The 19,610-nt window shown below is 41.3% G+C and overlaps 1 protein-coding gene across 1 annotated transcript; it reads left to right on the top strand.

Moving 5' to 3' along the window:
• Positions 1–1,593: 1,593 nt before the first annotated feature.
• HPR (hydroxypyruvate reductase) lies at positions 1,594–11,166 on the top strand. The gene is made up of 13 exons (XM_087389435.1): positions 1,594–1,889; positions 2,238–2,321; positions 2,429–2,569; positions 2,681–2,802; positions 3,154–3,235; positions 3,784–3,856; positions 3,953–4,044; positions 4,238–4,312; positions 9,317–9,424; positions 9,981–10,058; positions 10,302–10,346; positions 10,437–10,551; positions 10,736–11,166. Exons 1-13 carry the CDS (start codon positions 1,764–1,766, stop codon positions 10,765–10,767), a joined length of 1,173 nt encoding a protein of 390 aa, XP_087245561.1. The 5' UTR covers positions 1,594–1,763; the 3' UTR covers positions 10,768–11,166.
• The last annotated feature ends 8,444 nt before the right edge of the window (positions 11,167–19,610 follow it).

The raw sequence follows: 19,610 nt of genomic DNA, 5'->3' as shown, positions 1-19,610 counted from the left end.
TGCTCTCATGTTCAAGTTTGAAATGTGTACTACAACTTGAAGACAAAGTTTGCCAAATTCCGTTGAGCTAAGTTATAGTCCTTGAACCTCTCCAAAATGGCTACACCCAAGCAAACAATGACCCTAGAAGAGTCTCTCGAAGGTCCAAAAAACCATTCTCATGAAACCGAACTCGCAGCTCGTCAAAATCGTCTCAGTAAGAATTCTTGTTCGAGAAACTTTTTCACAACATCCATCTCCAAATCCAATACTTCGCCACAATCAAACAGACACCTTCCAAGTTGCTCGCGCTTCTTCTTCCTCCTGACCAACTCGATTAAATTGTTGCGAAGCATATGATCCCATTTTCTTCCCCAAGCTTCTTCTAGTAGGGTCTCTCGGATGGAGCACAAATTATTCCTGCTTCATACGCAGGGCTTCAATCCTTTGCTCCTTTTTCTTTGAAATTCAGAAATATCAATAGCTTGGGTCTCTACCTCCCTTCTAAAAAGCTCTGAGCCAGGATCCATTTCACCAAGTATGCCAAACCAAACTTTTGATTGCAAAGGATCATACTACTACGCTCTACCTTTTTGAATTTGGAGAAACAACCTTGTCAAAAGTGAGGGAAAAAGATTACGAGGAAAAAAAAAAGAAAATCCACCTACGTGATCACTAGATTCGGGAAAAAGAATGGTTTCCTGACGTTGGATATTTTTCATTGAAGAAAGAAAATTTAATTAGAACTGTAGCGTCGTTGAATAGCTATAGTGGAGGTTTGCAAGTAGAGCTATGGTTGTGAGGACCTGGCAGATGAGACGTCATCAACCTAAGGATAGGCACAACAGGCACAGAATCTTACCTCGAACTCAATCAACATCAACTGAATAGTGACAATCCAACTAAACAGGATAGGTCTTCAACCTTGGTTGAAAATAGAATTGCACTAAAACAAAGCATCTAGAGTTGTAGCATTGGAGTACCCTTGATATTGCAATGACTCTAAAGATTCTTATAATGAACTTTTTCTATTGTAGCTTTTTGCAAATTTGGAGCTTGAGCTTTCTTTGAAGGTGCCAAAGTGGATTCATGCAAAGGTTTCCAAGTGGCTTCATGAGGATTGAGAAAACCCAAAACCTTCCATAGGCTGCCTTGTGCAAAGTGCACACGAAGAAGGTGGTCCGTGGCCTACGTTGCTAGGCACATGGGATCAATGAGCACACGAAGAATGGTAGTGACGATGAATTTGCAATGCCAAGGTGCTTGTCACACACACACACACACATACACACACACACACACACGCATAGGCAGCCAGGGAGGGTGACACCGGGATAGGGAAAGCAGAGCAGCTACATAGATGGGGTCAATGAGCACACGAAGAACGGTAGTGAGATAGTGCGAGGTTGTCATGAGAGAGAGAGAGAGAGAGAGAGAGAGAGGGGGGGGGGGCGGTCGGCGGGCAGTGCGAGGTTGTCGGGAGAGAGGGAGAGAGAGAGAGAGAAAGGCCGCCAGGGCGACGATAAGAGCGATCGCCTGGAGGGAAAGGACGTGAGGGAGGGAAGGGGGGGAGAGTGAGAGGTGTGAGGTGGAGAAAGGCTGAGTTATCAGCAAAAAAATTGTTTGGCTAGCATTTTCATGTTATCGTGTTGGCCAACACTTTTTAAACTTTGGCCTTTCATCGCCATAGCCATAGCTCTAAGCTTGCTTCCGCCATAGCCACCATAGCCACAAGCTATAGCCATAGCCATAGCCATTTCCAGAAGCTTGCTTGCTTCATCTCCATGGCCTCCTCCCGTCTCTCCTTCCAAGTCCATAATCCTTACGGCAAATTCCGCGTCGTCAGTACTAAACCCATGCCTGGCTCCCTCTGGATCAACCTCCTCGTTGACGCCGATTGCCGCGTCGAGGTTCCTCCCCTCTTCTTTTTAGAATTGCCTCATCGCTCCTCCCATTCTTACCGTCTCCTTGTTTTTCTACTCTGCTTGTGCTTGCAACACCGAGCTGCTTCTTTTTTGCTCATACGTTTTGTACAATATTGATGGTTGGATTCCTTTATCCTAGCTGTGGACTTTCGCAGCTGTGGAATGTCTTTCTCTTCCATTCCTGGGAGCTTGATTACATTGCTAAATTCTTATTCAATGATCTCGTGACCTTCACTTAGCTTCTGCTTAATCAGAAATTTTTGTCATCGAGGGACACTGCTGCCCTTCCGAGTTCTGATATCTAAAGTGTTGACATCACGTGAGCTGCCGCAGATTTGTACCGCGAAAAAGACTATCTTGAGCGTCGATGACATCAAGGAAATAATTGGGAACAAATGCGATGGTGTTATTGGGCAGGTGAGCCTTACATATTCCGGCTTCCCATTCCGGACCGTGATGAGGACATGCTACTTTGAATTATGAAAAAAGGCTATTTTTACTTTGCATGATAAAATGAATTGCAGTTGACCGAGGACTGGGGAGATGATCTGTTCTCGGCTCTCAAGAGGGCTGGAGGCCATGCATTCAGTAACATGGCTGTCGGGTACAACAATGTAGACGTTGACGCTGCAAGTCGGAACGGCGTAGCCGTGGGCAATACCCCTGTAAGTCGATTGCTTATGCTTTCCGATCTTTGGCGTCTTTGAATGTTTCCTTTCGTAACTGTCAATTCTCTTCTTTTATATCTTCAACTTACACTCGGCAAAACAACGTAGGGTGTGCTCACAGAAACGACAGCTGAGCTCGCAGCAGCACTAACGTTAGCAGCTGCTCGGAGAGTGGTTGAAGCTGATTATTTTATGCGAGCTGGGAAATACGATGGCTGGCTTCCAACCCTGTAAGCGACCTTCTTGAAAGTCATGGACTAGATAACTTGTGGAAATGTGCGGAGGGAAGAAGGAACATAAAGATACGTTCAAAATCAAATGCGCTAGTAGAACTAAACATGAATAATACTAGTCTTTCCACTCGTTGCAAAAGAAAATCTACTATTTAAGTCTTCGCAATTCAAAGGGTTTCTTCATTTTCCATCGTTATCCGTACTTAATCGTCAGTTCCTACAGTGTCATACCTCACTTGTCTGAAACTGTTCAATGCTGCCCTGTTAATGTAAGGTCTAAAAGGTTCTCTTCATGTGATTGCGGACACGTGCAAACATTTCCTGACAGAAGGATTTCTTATCTTGTAGATTTATTGGAAACTTACTGAAAGGCCAAACTGTAGGCATTATTGGTGCTGGAAGAATTGGTTCTGCTTATGCAAGAATGATGGTAAAATGCCACTTGAGCTGGAGCCATATTTTATTGCTCTTGTTCTCAAATGTATATGCTGCTGTAGTTTCTTGGCATTCTGGGAATTATTGTTTGTCGGAGGTGCTTGATTTTTGTAGTGATATTGCCTAGACAAATCTGCTGTCGCTAGTTTGAACTCCCGAGTCCATCTAGTTCTTCTTTTAATCTATGTTGCCCTTGTCAAGCAATTGTCCGTCCCTTGCAGCCTCAGTATGCTTGGCTGAACTGTAGCTTGTGTACTTGAAAGAACGCTCAGCAAACAGGGACCTTGTGTGGATGTGAGTGTCATCATAGTTGTGCGTGAGTGCAGGAGTTTACGTTAAAAGTGACATACACTATCATGCAGTGCCAATGAAGTCGATGTGGTGTCATAGTTGCTAGTCCTTATTGGAGTGGTTGTTGTTACCCTGTGGGTGAGTATCATAAGATATAATATTAAGAAACACATTTTTCTTTGCTTTTATATGGTGAGTTTGTTCCCAGATTATCTAGATTTATGAGAAATGCTTGATGCATCTTGCTTTCAGGTTGAGGGATTCAAAATGAATGTCGTGTATTATGACCTTTATCAAGCAACTCGGCTTGAGAAGTTTGTAACAGGTGAACTTCCATTTTAGAACACAACACTTATCATTAGAAGCTGTGTCAGCAGCAAGCCTTTCTATATGAATTTGCCTGTGACTTGCACTTGTACAGCTTATGGAGATTTCTTGAAGTCTCAAGGGGAGCCTCCAGTTACATGGAAAAGGTTCCAGACAGTGGAAGATGTGCTCAAGGTAGCTGATGTGGTAGGTGTAATCTTCCCCCTACTTTTCTTAAATGTAAGTAATAACGGAAGGTTGTCATAAGTCGTGTAAGTTAAGAATGTGGGTGCTAATGCATGGGAGAATTTCCACTGCATTAGAAGTTTCGACAAAATTTACTTGTAAGTAGCTCCGAGGACTTCTTATGAAGTTTCTAAATTGAAGACCCCATATGCAGGTGAGTCTGCATCCTGTTCTGGACAAGACAACATATCATCTCATCAATGCCAAACGGCTCTCAATGATGAAGAAGGTGCCATGCTTGTTTACCTACTAAGAGCCCCTCTTTCTCTAGCACAGATTTCTGTTTTAAGGACCGTGATCAAGTAACTGGTTTTGTGAACAGTATCGCAAGTTAGCGACAATGTTTTGTTCGAATATGATTGTGTTTACATTTTTTTGGTACATAACATTGAGAAGATCATCATAAGGTAAAAAGCTGTTTCGGTTTAATTATATGATGAGTCTGGGCATATCGCTGTGGTATCATCCATGTACATAAGTACAAACATAAGGCATGTACTATGTGGCGTCTCATTTTGTTCAATGAATAAGCCATAGTGCATAAATGTTTTGGTATGGAAGCGGAACATATTTTGGTGCCATTTGTCAGCCATTAAACGTGTGCGTGCAACTAGGTCAAGTAGATGACCTGACACAGGCCCCACAATCTGCCTTAGGAGGTCTAAACATTGTGCTCTTTTAAAGTGACAGGGGATATCAAGGCTATAAGCTAAGTCACGTTACACGTAATCAATTTAGCACTTGAACATCTCCTGCACAAGGTCCTCATCAGTCCACTGTCTTGAACTTCTCCTGCACAAGGTCCTCATCGGCTGTTATGTAGATGCTGAGCCTTGTTTACTTGACATTTTAAGATTCTTGCATGGAAGCATAGTGTTTTTGTACTTGTTGAATTTGACATCGTTCTAGTTTGTTCTCTAAACCTTGCGGACCCGATCCAAGCTTTGTCTTTACTTAAGACTCTCAGAAGCAGTCAAAATCAAAGTACTTGTCTGCAAGAATGATTTTGTTGACAAAAAGGCCTCTGTCAAGTATAGAGGAAGACGAATAATTGAACATATTGATTTCATGAGAGAGGACGGTGCACATTTGTGGGACTTAGTAAGCAGTCACTATTTGTGAAAATGCACTACCTTACACATTCTATAAACACATAGAATATGCGTTTACACATATTCTTCAGATAGGGTGCATGCCCTTTTTCTTACCTCGGAAGGAGTTGCATTTCATGGCCTGGGTGATATCTGTTGTGTGGGAAAGGCAAGACCTCTTCTTTGGGGGAAGGCAAGGCCTGTTGCATGGGTTGTGACCATTTACCCTTTCCTCTTTGCATAGCTTTTAGGGGATGATTAATTGATGACTTGTGACATTATACCCCATCTAAAATAAAATCTCTATTTAATGAAACGTTGATGAAACAAGAGTGTCTGTCACATCCATCGGCATTGATTTAGACAAGAGTATCTGTCACATCCATCATTTTTCAGTTGCATTTGTCCGGTCATATTGCGCTAGTCAGACCCTGACTAGAGTTTTAGATTCTAAAAGGCACTCTGAGCAGCCATTTTTTGGTAGTCAGCTGAATAGAGGCTTTGTTGCAGTCTGTTGGGCTGCCCCATTGTAGCTGTCCCCATCATAGGCTTTTTAAGAGGTGGCCTTGGCTCGCTCCTTCTCCACAGTAGATATCTGTGGAGACATGTCTGAGGTGCGGACCAGCCCTGAGAAGGCCTTATCTTCATGTGGAGGCCAGTGATTGGTTATCATTGCGCTTTCTAATTTTGGCACTTGTGCAGGAAAGGTTAAAGACAGATTTGGAGAAGGGGAAGAAGATAGCGCGACCTCGCACGCACGCACACACACACACACACTCAACAGAGAGAGAGAGAGAGAGAGAGAGAGAGAGAGAGAGAGAGCTTATTAAAGTCTTCTAGAGAGAGAGAGAGAGAGAGAGAGAGAGAGAGAGAGCTTATTAAAGTCTTTCTGTGAGACTGAAGAAAAACCTGATACAAAGAGCAAAAGAGTGGAGCTGCCAAGCGAGCATCCTAATCCATGCTTAAAAACTGTGTAGACATAGTCAATGATATCATAGTACATGTCGATCAAAATCCTATACAGCCATCTTGGAATCATCCTCCTCATGTGGGGACACAGTCTGATCCAATACAATGCAATAGGCATATAGAACATCAAGATATACCCGACGGCAGACTAGGCTGTGTAGGTAAGAAGCCTGTAATGGATTGCTGTCTGCTATCTGGATGAGTAACCTGTCGTGCCTCTTGGCCACTACCTGACGTCTGACGGGCGCCGCTGTAACCCCGATCGGCTAGATGTCAGTGAGTGTGAGCTGTGTGTCTGTCCTCTGCTGGGTGTGCCATGTCTCGGTCTCAGGGTCTCTCCCTCTCCTACTGACAATGGCTGGGATAGCAACCTGCTCTGCCTGGAAGAAGTCTATGATCGTACTCTGGGATGGACTGGGCATGGTTCCCTGCTCCCGTCTCCTCGATCTGATGAGACGATCTCTATGTCGGACTGCCTCGTGAATAAAAGCTGCCAGGGTTTTCTGATTTGGGTCTAGGAGGAGTCTGGAGAGGCCCTCGAATCCGTCTCTGAAAAGGCAACGGAAGTAGAATAAAAGCTGCCGGGGTTTTCTGATTTTGGTCTAGGAGGAGTCTGGAGAGGCCCTCGAATCCGTCTAGGAAAAGGCAATGGTATGTCCACGAATCTCATAGTAGACTGGGCAATGGAAGAGAGTGGTCCTCTGGGGAATGGAGAACGTTACATCAAATGGGTGCAATGGGAGTGAGGGTTGACTTATCAGTCGCTTCTTTATATATCTTTTTTAGCCTGTCTACTTCCCCGCACACCATAGGAACTATAGCTCTAATCCCACTACTTTAGCTTAACTTTTCTCTCTATTCAGCCATCTGTTGCAAAGAAATCAACCAAAAGTGACAAGCTATGCTGCCCTGTGAACTTTGAAGAGCAGTGTGTGCTGTCCATCAATCTGTTGAAATCTGGGGTTGCTTAAGGACCTGAACTGTGACACTCATGGCGCTCAGAAATAGAGAGGATGTCATCCTCATCTAGAGTGGAAGCTCAAAGAAAATTTGCACGTTCTGATCCACACGTGGTTTCATCAGTGACACAAGAAACACATCATGTGTCATAAAAAATGTGATAGCTTTAACTGATATGCTACTTCCTCAAACAAGGATACTCCAGCAGGGGCCATAATAACGGTGGTCCAGCTTGGTGTTGGTGCTACACTCAAGGAGGTGTACCTATTCGTGTGGAGCACAGTGTGTCCTTATAGTTGTGAAGTATATCCTATGTTCATCCACATACTTCTTTTTCTTTGTCTTCTGTATCTTGCATGTCGTTCTTGGCCAATGGCAAAACAACTTCCATCTTGTCCAGATCATCTCTGGTCTTTCCATTGCTGATTTTTCACAGCCATGTCTGACTTGAGAATACATCGCATCCGTACGTAACCTTAAAGGTGCTAACGTTAATAGACAAAAGCTTAGTGCTATAGTTATACAAGTCTCCAAGTTGAAGCCATTTATTTCTAGACCTCTGGGTGTCATGGAAGAAAGCACATTCAATTTTGACATACTATGGGTCATCTCATTCTGTTGTAGCTAGTTCCTGCTATGCATAATATGGTGAGTCAATGGTATTTAAGCTCATATGGGTGATGATCATGTGACTCTATTTGCTTCAATTTCACATAGTGAATTTTGTTGTGTTGCTTGATTCGGCTCGTTGGAGATGCAGAAGTCCTATATCGCTTCTCTAAACAAAGGTTAGTGTGGTTGCAGGGATCCTCAACCATGATCCTTGTCTGCACGTTTGTATAGATTTTGAAAATGTTTTTTTGCTTTCTGTAAACCTGCCAGAGTCATGAGTATGGCTAGAGGTTGGAACGGGGTGGTTCTTCTAGTAGGTCCGCACGTATGAGTGATTACAGAAAGATTAGTGATCAAAGATGGTTAGAGGTTGGAATGTGGTGGTTCTTCTAGTAGGTCTGCACGTATGGGTGATCACAGAAAGATTAGTGATCAAAGCTTCAAGTAGAAGCTTGAGTCCTCATTTGTAGAAATTTGTGCGATATGAGCACATTGTAGTAAACATATAGCCATAAGATCACAAAAGGGGATCTGTGACGGTGCAATTTGAGCATATATATGAAAACATGATTTACGACCCTAGAACTAGCATTCTACTCTTCAAGGAATAGCTTCCAGAATCACACAGAAAAACACATAAATTTCCCAGTGTTTAGGAGCATAACTAGAGGGAGTCTCTCAACCTGGTTGGGGCCACCAAGTTCACCTCGTAGAAACAGCACTATGAGAACTCAGAACTGCAGACTCACATGATGACACACAGATTGTTGGGGCCACCTTGTAGAAACAACACTATCAGAACTCAGATCCACAGACTCACATGGTGACATAGTATTTGTTTGAATTGGATATTGCAATATAAAATTATACAATGGTAACAAGAAGTGAAGCAGCTTGCTGGTGCATGACTTTTATTCATGTGTATGAATACACACCCTAAATATGTACACAATCTTATAATAATTTTTGCTAAGTATATTGTAAGAGTTAGAAATCTGCTTGCAAGATAAGTTTGAAATTGCTTGACTAGATCTTTCTTGAATTACATGCTGATTGGCTGATTTTACTAGTGCGGAGGATATATCGTGGCAAAAGCTGATGACCTGGCATGCTGCATGGGTCCCACTAATTTATCAATTAAAGGCTCTTTTTATCGCATACCATCATTCAATTCGACACATTTTATGAAAGTTATGTCCATTCAAATAGCCTTAATGGATCTCCACGAGGAACATGACTCTTATAAACCGTTTCTTGCTGAATGTGGACTGCTCCATTCATCTAAGTTTTAACGCTCAAACTTTTGAGAACTATTATATCTATATCATGTTGGTATGTGCATAGCATATGATTATTGCAGTAGACAAATGTCTCAGCCTAAAGTTCACACAGTGAGTAGTAAAGTTAATGGTTTGAAGCGAGATGATCAACTCTTCCTGTCAATCTGTGCACGATTGCTCTGTTTCTTTAAGCTCAGTTTGGCCAGAATCTTTGTATATACTGTGTCAATGAATAGCTTCTTCTTTTCTTGGCTTTGTTCTGGCTTGTTTGTATTGAACTCAAGGGGCGTCTGTAAAAGGTGGTTCATCTTGGTACCACAGGAAGCAATTTTAGTCAATGCAAGTAGAGGCCCTATCATTGATGAAGAAGCATTGGTTCGGCATCTGAAGGCCAATCCACTTTTCCGAGCTGCACTGGATGTCTTTGAGGTGTGTCGTACTGACGTTAATTGAGTTCAATTCTGCATGTTCATTTCTATCTATTGTGCTTAATGACAGGGTGGCTTCTGGCTAATAGCTTGTAGCTAAAGATAACAAAGTATACATGTGGGTGTAGGATGTTTAGGATTCCATCGAAAAAGGTTGTCTCCATATTCCAAGTCTTATTATTTAAGGGTTTATATAATTACCATTTACAATTTATTCACATGAACATTTTGCTTGATACGTTGGCCCATAAGATTTACGCACAGGAATGAGGCCTTCATTTAGCTGTTGTACAAGTTGAACGTAGCACTCTTATATATCTAGAGAAGAGCAGTTGAATCGACGTTAAGTCTTTTCTTTTTGGTGTCAATCTAAGAAGATATGTAATTGTTGAAGTGCCCTGTCTAAACCGAAGACCATAAGGAAAGGTAAATGATGACTATGTGAAACATGAACACAGCTTGAATCCAAAGAAAATAACAGTTTTTTCTTGTAGTGAAGCATTGTGTTTTATATTGATGCACTGACTTGTTCTTTTACTCCTCTGTAAATCATTTAGGATGAACCATTTATGAAGCCCGGCCTTGCAGAACTCCCGAATGCAGTAGTTGTCCCCCACATTGCTTCGGCTTCAAAGGTGGATTTCTGTTTACTTTTTCTAGTTTTTCTATCATCATGGATGATGTTTTGATCCATTCTTGTACATCTATTCCAATTAGAACTTTCTTTAGCCTATGTCTCTCCGAGATATGTATATATGTTTTTGGAATGTTTCTTTTTTTCTTTTTTTTTTGGGGTGGGGGGGTGGCAATGGACAAAGGATATTAATGACTCACTGGTATGATTGAGGCTGAGCTATCTTGCTATCTGTGAATCTCAGTGGACTCGGGAGGGGATGGCCACTCTAGCAGCTCTGAATGTGCTGGTGAGTCGTCAAGTTCTACCCTTTATCCAAGCATGTATGCCAGGTAGTTGTGATTCCAGATGTCGGGTTACTGACAACTTCTTTTGACAGGGGAAATTGAAAGGGTACCCCGTTTGGTACGATAGCAACAATGTCATCCCTTTCTTAGAGGAAAGTTCAAAGCCTCCTGCAGCTTGCCCAAGCATAGTAAATGCCAAAACTCTAGGTATGAGTTTATGTCCGTTTCCTAACGTATAATGGAACCCATAGAACAAATTTTCTGATTTTTGCTTGAACAGCTTAGTATTTCCCTTAAAACATATTTGGTATACTTGTTCCCAGCTTTCTCAATACTGTAAAATTTGAGTGCCGAGCTCTTACATGAGCAACAATGTTTTCTTCTTTTACAGGCCTGCCAATGATGAGCCCTTCAAAGTTATGAGGAGTTGAAGAAGGCCCTCAAAAGGATGACGTTAGTGACAGATATAATCATCTAGTACAGAACCCAGGCCCTAGACATACTGTCCTGGAGGCTGGAAGCAGGTCCTGGCACTGAGTGAGGCCAAACTAAGCTGTGAGAATCTATGCCCCGATGTAGCTTATTTTGTACAATTGTGTTTACAGGAAAAGGCTGTTTCGAACTGCAGGAAGGTGGGAATTGACAAGGGAAATCGAACTATGGCTGTGATGGGAATTGTTGTAGTCTTGTCAAATTTCTACTTGCTTTTCTTACGGGGCACAACGTCCTTTCATGGTGTCCTCTTGATGCACTTTCTGTGGAGTTTTTGAACTTAGCTTTCAGATTGATGCATTGCATTAATGCAGAAATGCAAGTATTTTAGCTGTTGTATGCTGTTTTCCAAAACTTTAATCATTTGTGTGAAAAGTACGTTTGCCAATAACGACTTGCTTTGTTAAAATTTGGATCGCAAATACGCTCATGCATTCCAAACTACATTATTGGAGCACTCTGCAGCCTGAATTCTCACTGGTGCAATCTGATGATCAAGCATTGTGAGCATTTATGTAAAGTCAAAATTTTGTTGCTACCTTTTTTGTAACATCGTTCTGCTTGGGCTTGGTCATTATGGCTCATAATTATAAGTGTTGTTGGGGAATTCTATACAGGTCAGCCCTCTTTTAATAAGACTCTAGAGTGTTAACCTGACTTAGTGGGTCACGCCCTTAAAAGATAGTTTTCATGTTTGTTGGAACGTTATTGCTAAAGAAGGATGATGCGTAGCTGATACACTCTGTAAGAGAACTTAGAGGGTGTGGAACTTTAAAGATCATTATTATTTAATTATAAAAACAACATGACACGTACCTTTTTGCCACATGTCTGGACTCAAAACTGCTCGAAGCAACCTGAGGAGTCTTAAGGAAGCTACAAAAAAATGTAAGAAAGCTGACAAGGTCGAGTAATCTCTGGATCAGAAACCACCTTCACAAAGAAACCAAGCCCATGGACTGTAAAGTTCTGAAATCTGAGGAGCATCCATTGTAAAAGGCGCAGCTGTAGGTCATGGAGAACCTTCATTGTCACCTTGGGCAGCACTATGTAATGATGGTGATGGGATGGATGTAGAGAAAGGGGAGAATCGAGGAGAGGGAAAGGTAGACAAATTTTCCTACAAAATTTCATGCTGTGGCAATTGTACAGGGGTGCCAGAACAGCAATTTCTGCTGCTCAACCTAGCAAAAGATGGGTTTGCTCCTACACAATGCTTTCAGCCTGCCATGATTGATCATCCTGCGGTAATGCCTGCCTGATGAGGTACTCAATATAGGCCTTGTTATGAAGTACACGAATCTCTAAAATCCACAATTTGCTCGGGGATGTAACAGTAGAAGGCCATTCTCATCTGTAGGTGGCAACTCTGAGAGAACATTCTCATTCTGACCCACATGTGGCTTCAGCAATGATACTTGGAACTCATTGTGGAGGAGGGTGGTAACTCCAATTGATAAGCTACTTCTCTAGCCCTGCTCATGAGTGTGTGAGGGCTATAACATTGATGAGCTAGCTTATTGTTGCTTATTGATTGTGTGGAGAGGAGGGGGGGCATGAACTAACATACATGTATATGGAGTGTCTCTTTGGAGGACCACAAGTTTGCTAGTAGGTCTCCAAATAGATTGATCATTTGATGAACTGAATGGTTGCATCTCAAGATGAAGGCAATAGCTTGTACCTCAAGATGGGACCACATGGATACCTAGATGCCACGCCGGCACTCTTGGATTCCAGATCCAAGATTCCAGATTGGAGATTCTTCGTCAATATCCCAAATTTTTAACTTACATCAGTGCTTTCGGATTTATAGCTCTTGGCTTCCATGTCAGTATGTTCGACTTCTACTTAGTACTTTTGACTTGTGGATTCAAAACTTGATCCTAGGTCCTAGACTCTTGCATTTTGGAGTCCCATTTTAGATTGTAAACTCCTGGATCCTTACTTTTAGGCTCCAAGATTCTTGGATTTTGGATTCCAAACTAGAGAATCTTGGATCTAAACTTTTTGATACAAGACTCCTGGATTCTTGAATTTCGGATTTCAGATACGTAATTTTGGATTTTAGATTCCATGTCGACCATCTAATCCCAGATCCTGTATCCTCACTTGGATCCTATAGAAAATTGCAGAGAGACTTGGTTAAGTAATAAAATCAAGAGAATTTGCTCTACGCATTTAACTCATGCAAACAACTAAAACACTCAGTAATTGAACTGTGAATGTATTGCAACAACCAAAATAGTGAACCTTGGTGTAGGGTTTCAAATATATGAAGGAACTTTTGTTACTCTAGAATTCTTGCTCCACACACCTCAAAGAGATTTAGGTAGCCTAAATTAGGTAGGAATAGTTGTGGAGAGGTACTTGAAGTCCGGGGGAGTGTACTAAAGAGGTTGGTGTTGAGAGGTTTATGCCGGGGCTTGAACATCCCCTAATATGGCTAACTGCTAGTTTACGAGTTGATCACAACTAACTAGCTTGGTTGTTTGGCTGATTGGTCTATAGCTTGTAAATGATCAACTATTGGGTCATTTCCCAAACATTGGGGGTTGCTACACTCCAACCTCGTTTAGCTCATGTTGCACCTAAATAGGGCATATCAACCCTACAATCTAATTTCCAAAAAAAGTACCCCTGCCCCCAAGTGCCTACCCCTAAAAGGGCATAATAACACCCTTACAAGATGTCCCCAAGTAGGCCTATTGTCTTGGGATGGTGCTCATAGGGAAGTACCATTCTATTTCAACACCCCCTTAGTGTTTGGCAGTGGGCCTATACCCACACACTGAAGTAGATATTGATACTCCCAAGGAAGTACCTTTATAAGGAGATAGGCTACATTTTCTTTTGTTGAATAACAAACAAACACCACCATGCATCCTGAAAATCCATCTCTATGTGCTTCGTGTGATCATGGAATATTGGATTATGTGTATAGCAATGCAACTCTCACTATCACATCGGAATAAGGGTTTGTGCTAGAACCTTGCATGAAGCCTACCTTGTTGTGTGGTACTCTGCTTTTATTGATGAGAGAGCCATTGTATGTTGCTTCTTGCTTGACCAAAAATGAGGCATGATCCAAGCCAAGAAACAATAAGCTATTGTAGTCTTTCATGGATCGACATCTTGATCTCGATTTGAGTCAATAGATCCTTCAAGCTTAGCTTCATGAATGCCAAAATTTTGGGCTCCCTTTCGCTACCAAAGAACTCATGACCTTGCTGTCTAATGTGAGACTTCACGTCCATTTGCATTAGTGTCCATTCATGATGGGTTGCTAAAGACAAAATTGGCCAAATGGTTGTCATGGCATGACCTCCATATCTCTTCTCACACTATGATGATTCCTAGAGAGGACAAATACAACAAGGTGAGCATGATAAAACCATCTCATACCAATATGTAGAGGTTGGTATTTGAAGAACTCCAAGCTCATCCAATAGTCGTTAAGAATTCATTAATTGTACGATACCAAGCTCTCAAGGCCTGTTTCAGCTCATACAGTGCCTTCTTCAAATAACACACACATATGCTACTCGTTAACCTCAAAACCTAGAGGCTGCTCAATGTATACCTCCTCCTGTCTCACCCCATTGTGGTATGCAGACTTCACGTCCACTTGCATTAGTGCCCATCCATGATGGGTTGCTAAAGACAACATTGTCCAAATGGTTGTCATGCAGGATGATGGAGTTATCCTTTTGCCACCAACCTGGCCGCTTATTTGTTTAGACTGCCTTTTGAAGTTCTTCCTACCTGGCCTTGTATTTGGCCTGAAGATCCACTTGGTACTTATGACCTTCCTCTTCACAGGTTGTGCAAAAAAGTCCCAAATCTGATTTTCCTATAAATGAATTAAATTTTGAATCCATTCATATTGATCCAAATTTGACTTGTATAAATGTAATCAAATTTTGAATCAACAAGGTCAAGGTTTGATTCCTATGAATGGAACTAAAATTTGAATCCATGGATTCCATCCACTCCTGGATGCTTAGCTGCCTCCTCAAATGTGCTAGGCTTTGCATCATGTGCTATCTGAGTTGTGTACCTTACATGTTCTTGGAGTCAATTTTGGGTGCCTTGAGAATGCCGCACACCATGACCATGGGATTAGGGAATGTTTGTGCTTTGGATTTATTGCACTGTTTGAAGATGCCATTTGGGAAAAGTCTTGGAGGCAAGCCTAGTGGGAAAAACTGGTACATCATCATCCTATAAGTTCCCCTCTGTATGTGGAGAAAGAGGTGCTCCATGCACCAAATGCTTGTTCCACAATGTGCTCACGGAACCTTGATCACGAATAAAGAATGCATTAATTCGATATAGACAACCATCCTTGATCCCATGAGCCACCGATCATTGATCGGGCAATTTCAAAGGCCTCGATTTGCATGAGAGAGAGATAGAGAGAGAGAGAGAGAGAGAGAGAGAGAGAGAGAGAGAGAGACAGAAGGAGAGAGAGAGAGAGAGAGAGAGAGAGAGAGAGAGAGAGAGAGAGAGAGAGAGAGAGAGAGAGAGAGAGAGTGAGACCAAAAGTGCCAAGATACTTAGATCGAGACACGACATCATAGATTGTTGGTAGGGCTATTGACATCCTAGTGGATAGTGGGAGCACATAGAGTTCATCAATACCAAAACCTTGGAAAAAGCAAGGCTTGCGGCCATAGAGATTGAACTTGTATTCAGGGTTGAGGTTGCCAATGGATAGAAAATTATTAGGAGGTTATGTTGCCAAGATGAATAGATCCAAATCTCCCATGACTATCTCCGTTTTGTGCACAAAGTCAAAATATTGGTGTCGCAAGGTGTGAACCCGAAAAATGTAGTTGATTTCACTAACGTAGGTAGCTATGGAATTTAAGAAAGATATTGCCATACATGCATTACATGTGACTTAATCTTAGATAGGAGCACCCCTCAAGTGGAGGATGTTGTCATGTAGCCTTACTTCCATAATTTGTTATACATTTGCTGACATGCCACATCAATTACCTCCAAATAGGGATGTTTACCGTGCTATAGTCTTGGATCTTGGTAGCAAAACCATCATAAGAAATGTATTATCACTGTAAGAATGGAAATAGGAGATTAGATAATGATTGGCCACTTTCTCCCCTTATGACTCTTGAGAGTGACCTTGACAATAGGCCCAAATACAAGGAAGTGCATGAATTAAAATGTACTAAAATATCAACCAAAATATGAAATAGATACCTAATGATTAAAACTACGAGAGAAGGCAAAAAGGGAAGTAAATCGCTAGAGAGCATGGTGTGTAGGAAAGTACCTAAACATGTACTTCTAGCTCTAGTCCTAGCTTTGGTAGCCTATTAGAACACGTATTAGAAAATGAATCGTCATGAAATCACACATGAGAACTCTATATCCTACATGGGATGTGCACACATAAGTAGCAATGTAAATCATGCTTAGTCTTGGAATATACATCAAGATATGACAACCAATATCCAAATTATGTATAAGAATGTTCAAAGAGAGGACTCAAAATGTATTACAAAAGGCGCACTGAACACTTGCAAACCACACTACATGGATAATGGGCTGCTACCCACGAATTGGAGGAGGGAAATCACCAAGGTTATGATGGTCTAACCAACATGAAGAAAGTAGATCTCGCATACTAGAATGAAGAACCTAAATTGGTCTACATCGTTGATGATCTCATGCCATGAAGAGGCCTTGATTGCCCTCCTCCAAGAAGACAAAGATTGCTTTGCTTGGAAGTACATAGATATGAAGGGTGTGCCTCTTGAGGTCATTGAACACACCATCCCTATGATGGATGATGTAAGACCAGTTAGGCAAAGAACCTATCCTATAAATGCCAATATGCGATGATCTTGATGAAGAAATTCAAAAGCTCATTGATGTAGCATTCATATACAAGATCGGTTTCATGAGAATGGTTTTTCGGACCTCCGAGACACTCTTCCTACATCAAAAGTCTACTATGCATTGCAACGAAGCCTGCATGATTCCTCCAATGGTATGCCACGGGTATCTCAAACAGGTCAATTAGGTGGTTGTTTGCAGCTCTTTGTTCTCACCATTAACACCAACATGGAAGGTAGCCAGTCTAGGTGAATGATCTTTCTCATCCAAGCTTGCTCTTTAATGCATGTGGAGTGGATGAATTATAGGATTGCATATGAACAATTTTGCATGACCATCAATGGTTGTGTCTATGGTTGAATGCAGGTGATGATCACAAAGATGTGAAGGGAATATTGAGCAGTGGCATGTATTACAAGGCTATGTTGTGTTATAATGATAATATTTTCTTTAGGCAAGGCAGCCTTTAGAAGCTTTTGGTTTTTATCAATTCTCATGAAGCCACTTGGATCCTCTATCGCAAATTACAAGACTGAGCAGGAGATCATTGGCCGTGTCTCAAAACACTTGCTCATACATTCTTGCCATTTGGATAACATTCGAAAAGGTGATCTGGTTCCCTCAACTATTACACTAACTTAACAATGCAAAACCAATGGAGGACCGATGGATCATTGCACTTGAGGGAAGGGCTTCTTATACCTCTCGGAGAAGAATTGTGCCACTTCTCCAACCGCACTATGTGTGGCTATATGATATTATATTAATAAACTCATATGAATTTACATATATTTAATACTAAGAAACACAATCAAATATCCAATCTTAGCTCTATCTTGTGTTGATTACTTTATTTTTGTTGCGTTCGAAGAATTAATGTGGATGTAGTAAAACTAAGTGGCATTATTTTTGCCAGAGAGAATCATTGCAAGACCTTCACTCAGATCGCATCTTTCTTGAGAATACGCCTCAGTATAAAGGAGGTACTCTGCCACGGCTAATCAAATATCACTTTTTTCCATAATCCTCTGGTTGCCCCTCACCCTCCATCCATAACCCCCTTTTTTTATTTTCAAAAAAGAAGAAGAAGGAGAAATCGCAATTCATTTCATTTTTTTTTGTCATTTAATCCTTTGCACAAATTTAATATATCAATAATTTCTTAAAAGGATGTCAAGTACTAAAAATTCATACCACACCTTGTGCCATAATAGTTGATCTCATCTATATCTCTCCCCTTTTACTACTGCCTATCAACATAGGCCATGGGTGGATGTGCCCCTTTGTTGTTGCCTATCAATGTAGACAATGGGTAGTTGGCCATGAGGGTGTGAGTGGGTGAGTGTGTGTGTATGAAACAAAAAAAAATCTTCATCTCTCCATGCATTCATGCATTCAAACTCCAAATTCCTTTCAAAAAATGTTGACATGGCACCTTCTCCTATTTGCAAATTGCATGGTACTGCATAGCCATGGGAAAACTTTTTTGGTGAGATTTTTTGGGTGAGCTTTTTTAGGCAAGGTGAGCTTTTTGGGGATTTTTTCTGTTAGGCGAGCTTTTTCAAATTTTCATCAAATTTATTTTACGTTAGGTGATCAATTTTTATCCAAAATAGGAAGCAAATACTGGACATTAGGTTACCATTTTAAGACCTAGCGTGCACGGTCTGAGGCCCAAAATAGTACTAGTAAAATGTACGGTTAAACCATCCATATTCTTTAACTGCACGATGTACACAAAAATAGTAAGCAAAATGGCATAATGCCCTTCAAGTTGAGGTCTAGCCAATGTACACTGAAATCATCTTCTTTAACTACATTATTTGCAATTTGCTCCATTTTTATGCACATTTCTATAGTGCAAATTTTGCAAGAAAGATACGAAAAAAGTGTAACCAAAATGGCATTATGTCCTTCCAATTGAGGTCTAGCCAATGTCCACAAATCTTTGCTAAAATCAACAGTCAATGCAAGATAGTCAATGCAAGATGCACAAACACATACACATGTAAGTGCATATATGTGCATGTTTATGCAATGACATGACATATGACCTTTGGATATTCCTTTTCTATAGTCAAGGTGAGATGCAAAAAGAAGTGAGATTTTCCCTACTCAATGCAATATGCAACTCATGATACCTTAGGATAGGTTGATGCACGAACATCAACCTCCTATCCTAACGGAGCGCCCTAAAAAATACAAAGTATGTATGCTTGCAAGCCAAGTATGCCTTCTTCTTGTCTACCCTATCTTGAAAGTTCGTGCACATGCATGTGGGTGTCTCCTTGATGGTAACCACATAAGTCAGAGATTCAACAAAAGGGGAGTCCAAACTCCGCACCACAAATATCTCATGCTCCATGGATTTGACAACATGTTGAACAAAAACACTTGCATGTAGCCCATATGCTTGCTCAATTCTTTGCCTTGGAGCCTGTGAAATCTTTGATCGGTAGTATGGATGACGTCCTTATGGGGTCATTATTGGCTTATGCTTGTCTTGTTCTGACATTTCTTTCTCAACATCATGTTACTCAGCTTGTTGTTCTTGTTCACCACATCTATTGCGCCCCTCTGCCCCTTTGTTACAGGCCAAAAATTAGACCTGCAACAACAAGAATTCAAAATTATAGATATATGAATAGATCATCAGACTACAGTCGAACTCAAGGCAGATTACTGTTGCGGCAGACTGCTGTTGGAATAGAACTACATCAGAAATAATCATCTTTCATGAAACATATGTGCAATGCATGAATCAATACATCAAGAATGAACTTGCTGGAGTAGTTACTAACTCCCACATGACCTATGACTCACCAATTACTACTTATGACCATACTTAGCTTAAGACTTAGCCTAGGTGCCTAGTTAAACCTCAACACCTGGCACACTAGGTGGTTGAT

The sequence above is a fragment of the Dipteris shenzhenensis genome, chromosome 18 (assembly GCF_047967505.1).
Source record: "Dipteris shenzhenensis isolate YYH24624 ecotype China chromosome 18, Dip_SZ_1.0, whole genome shotgun sequence".
In the NCBI taxonomy this organism is placed as follows: Eukaryota; Viridiplantae; Streptophyta; class Polypodiopsida; order Gleicheniales; family Dipteridaceae; genus Dipteris; species Dipteris shenzhenensis.
The sequence above is the reverse complement of the archived record's forward strand: the minus strand, read 5'-3'. Positions and strand labels throughout refer to the sequence as shown.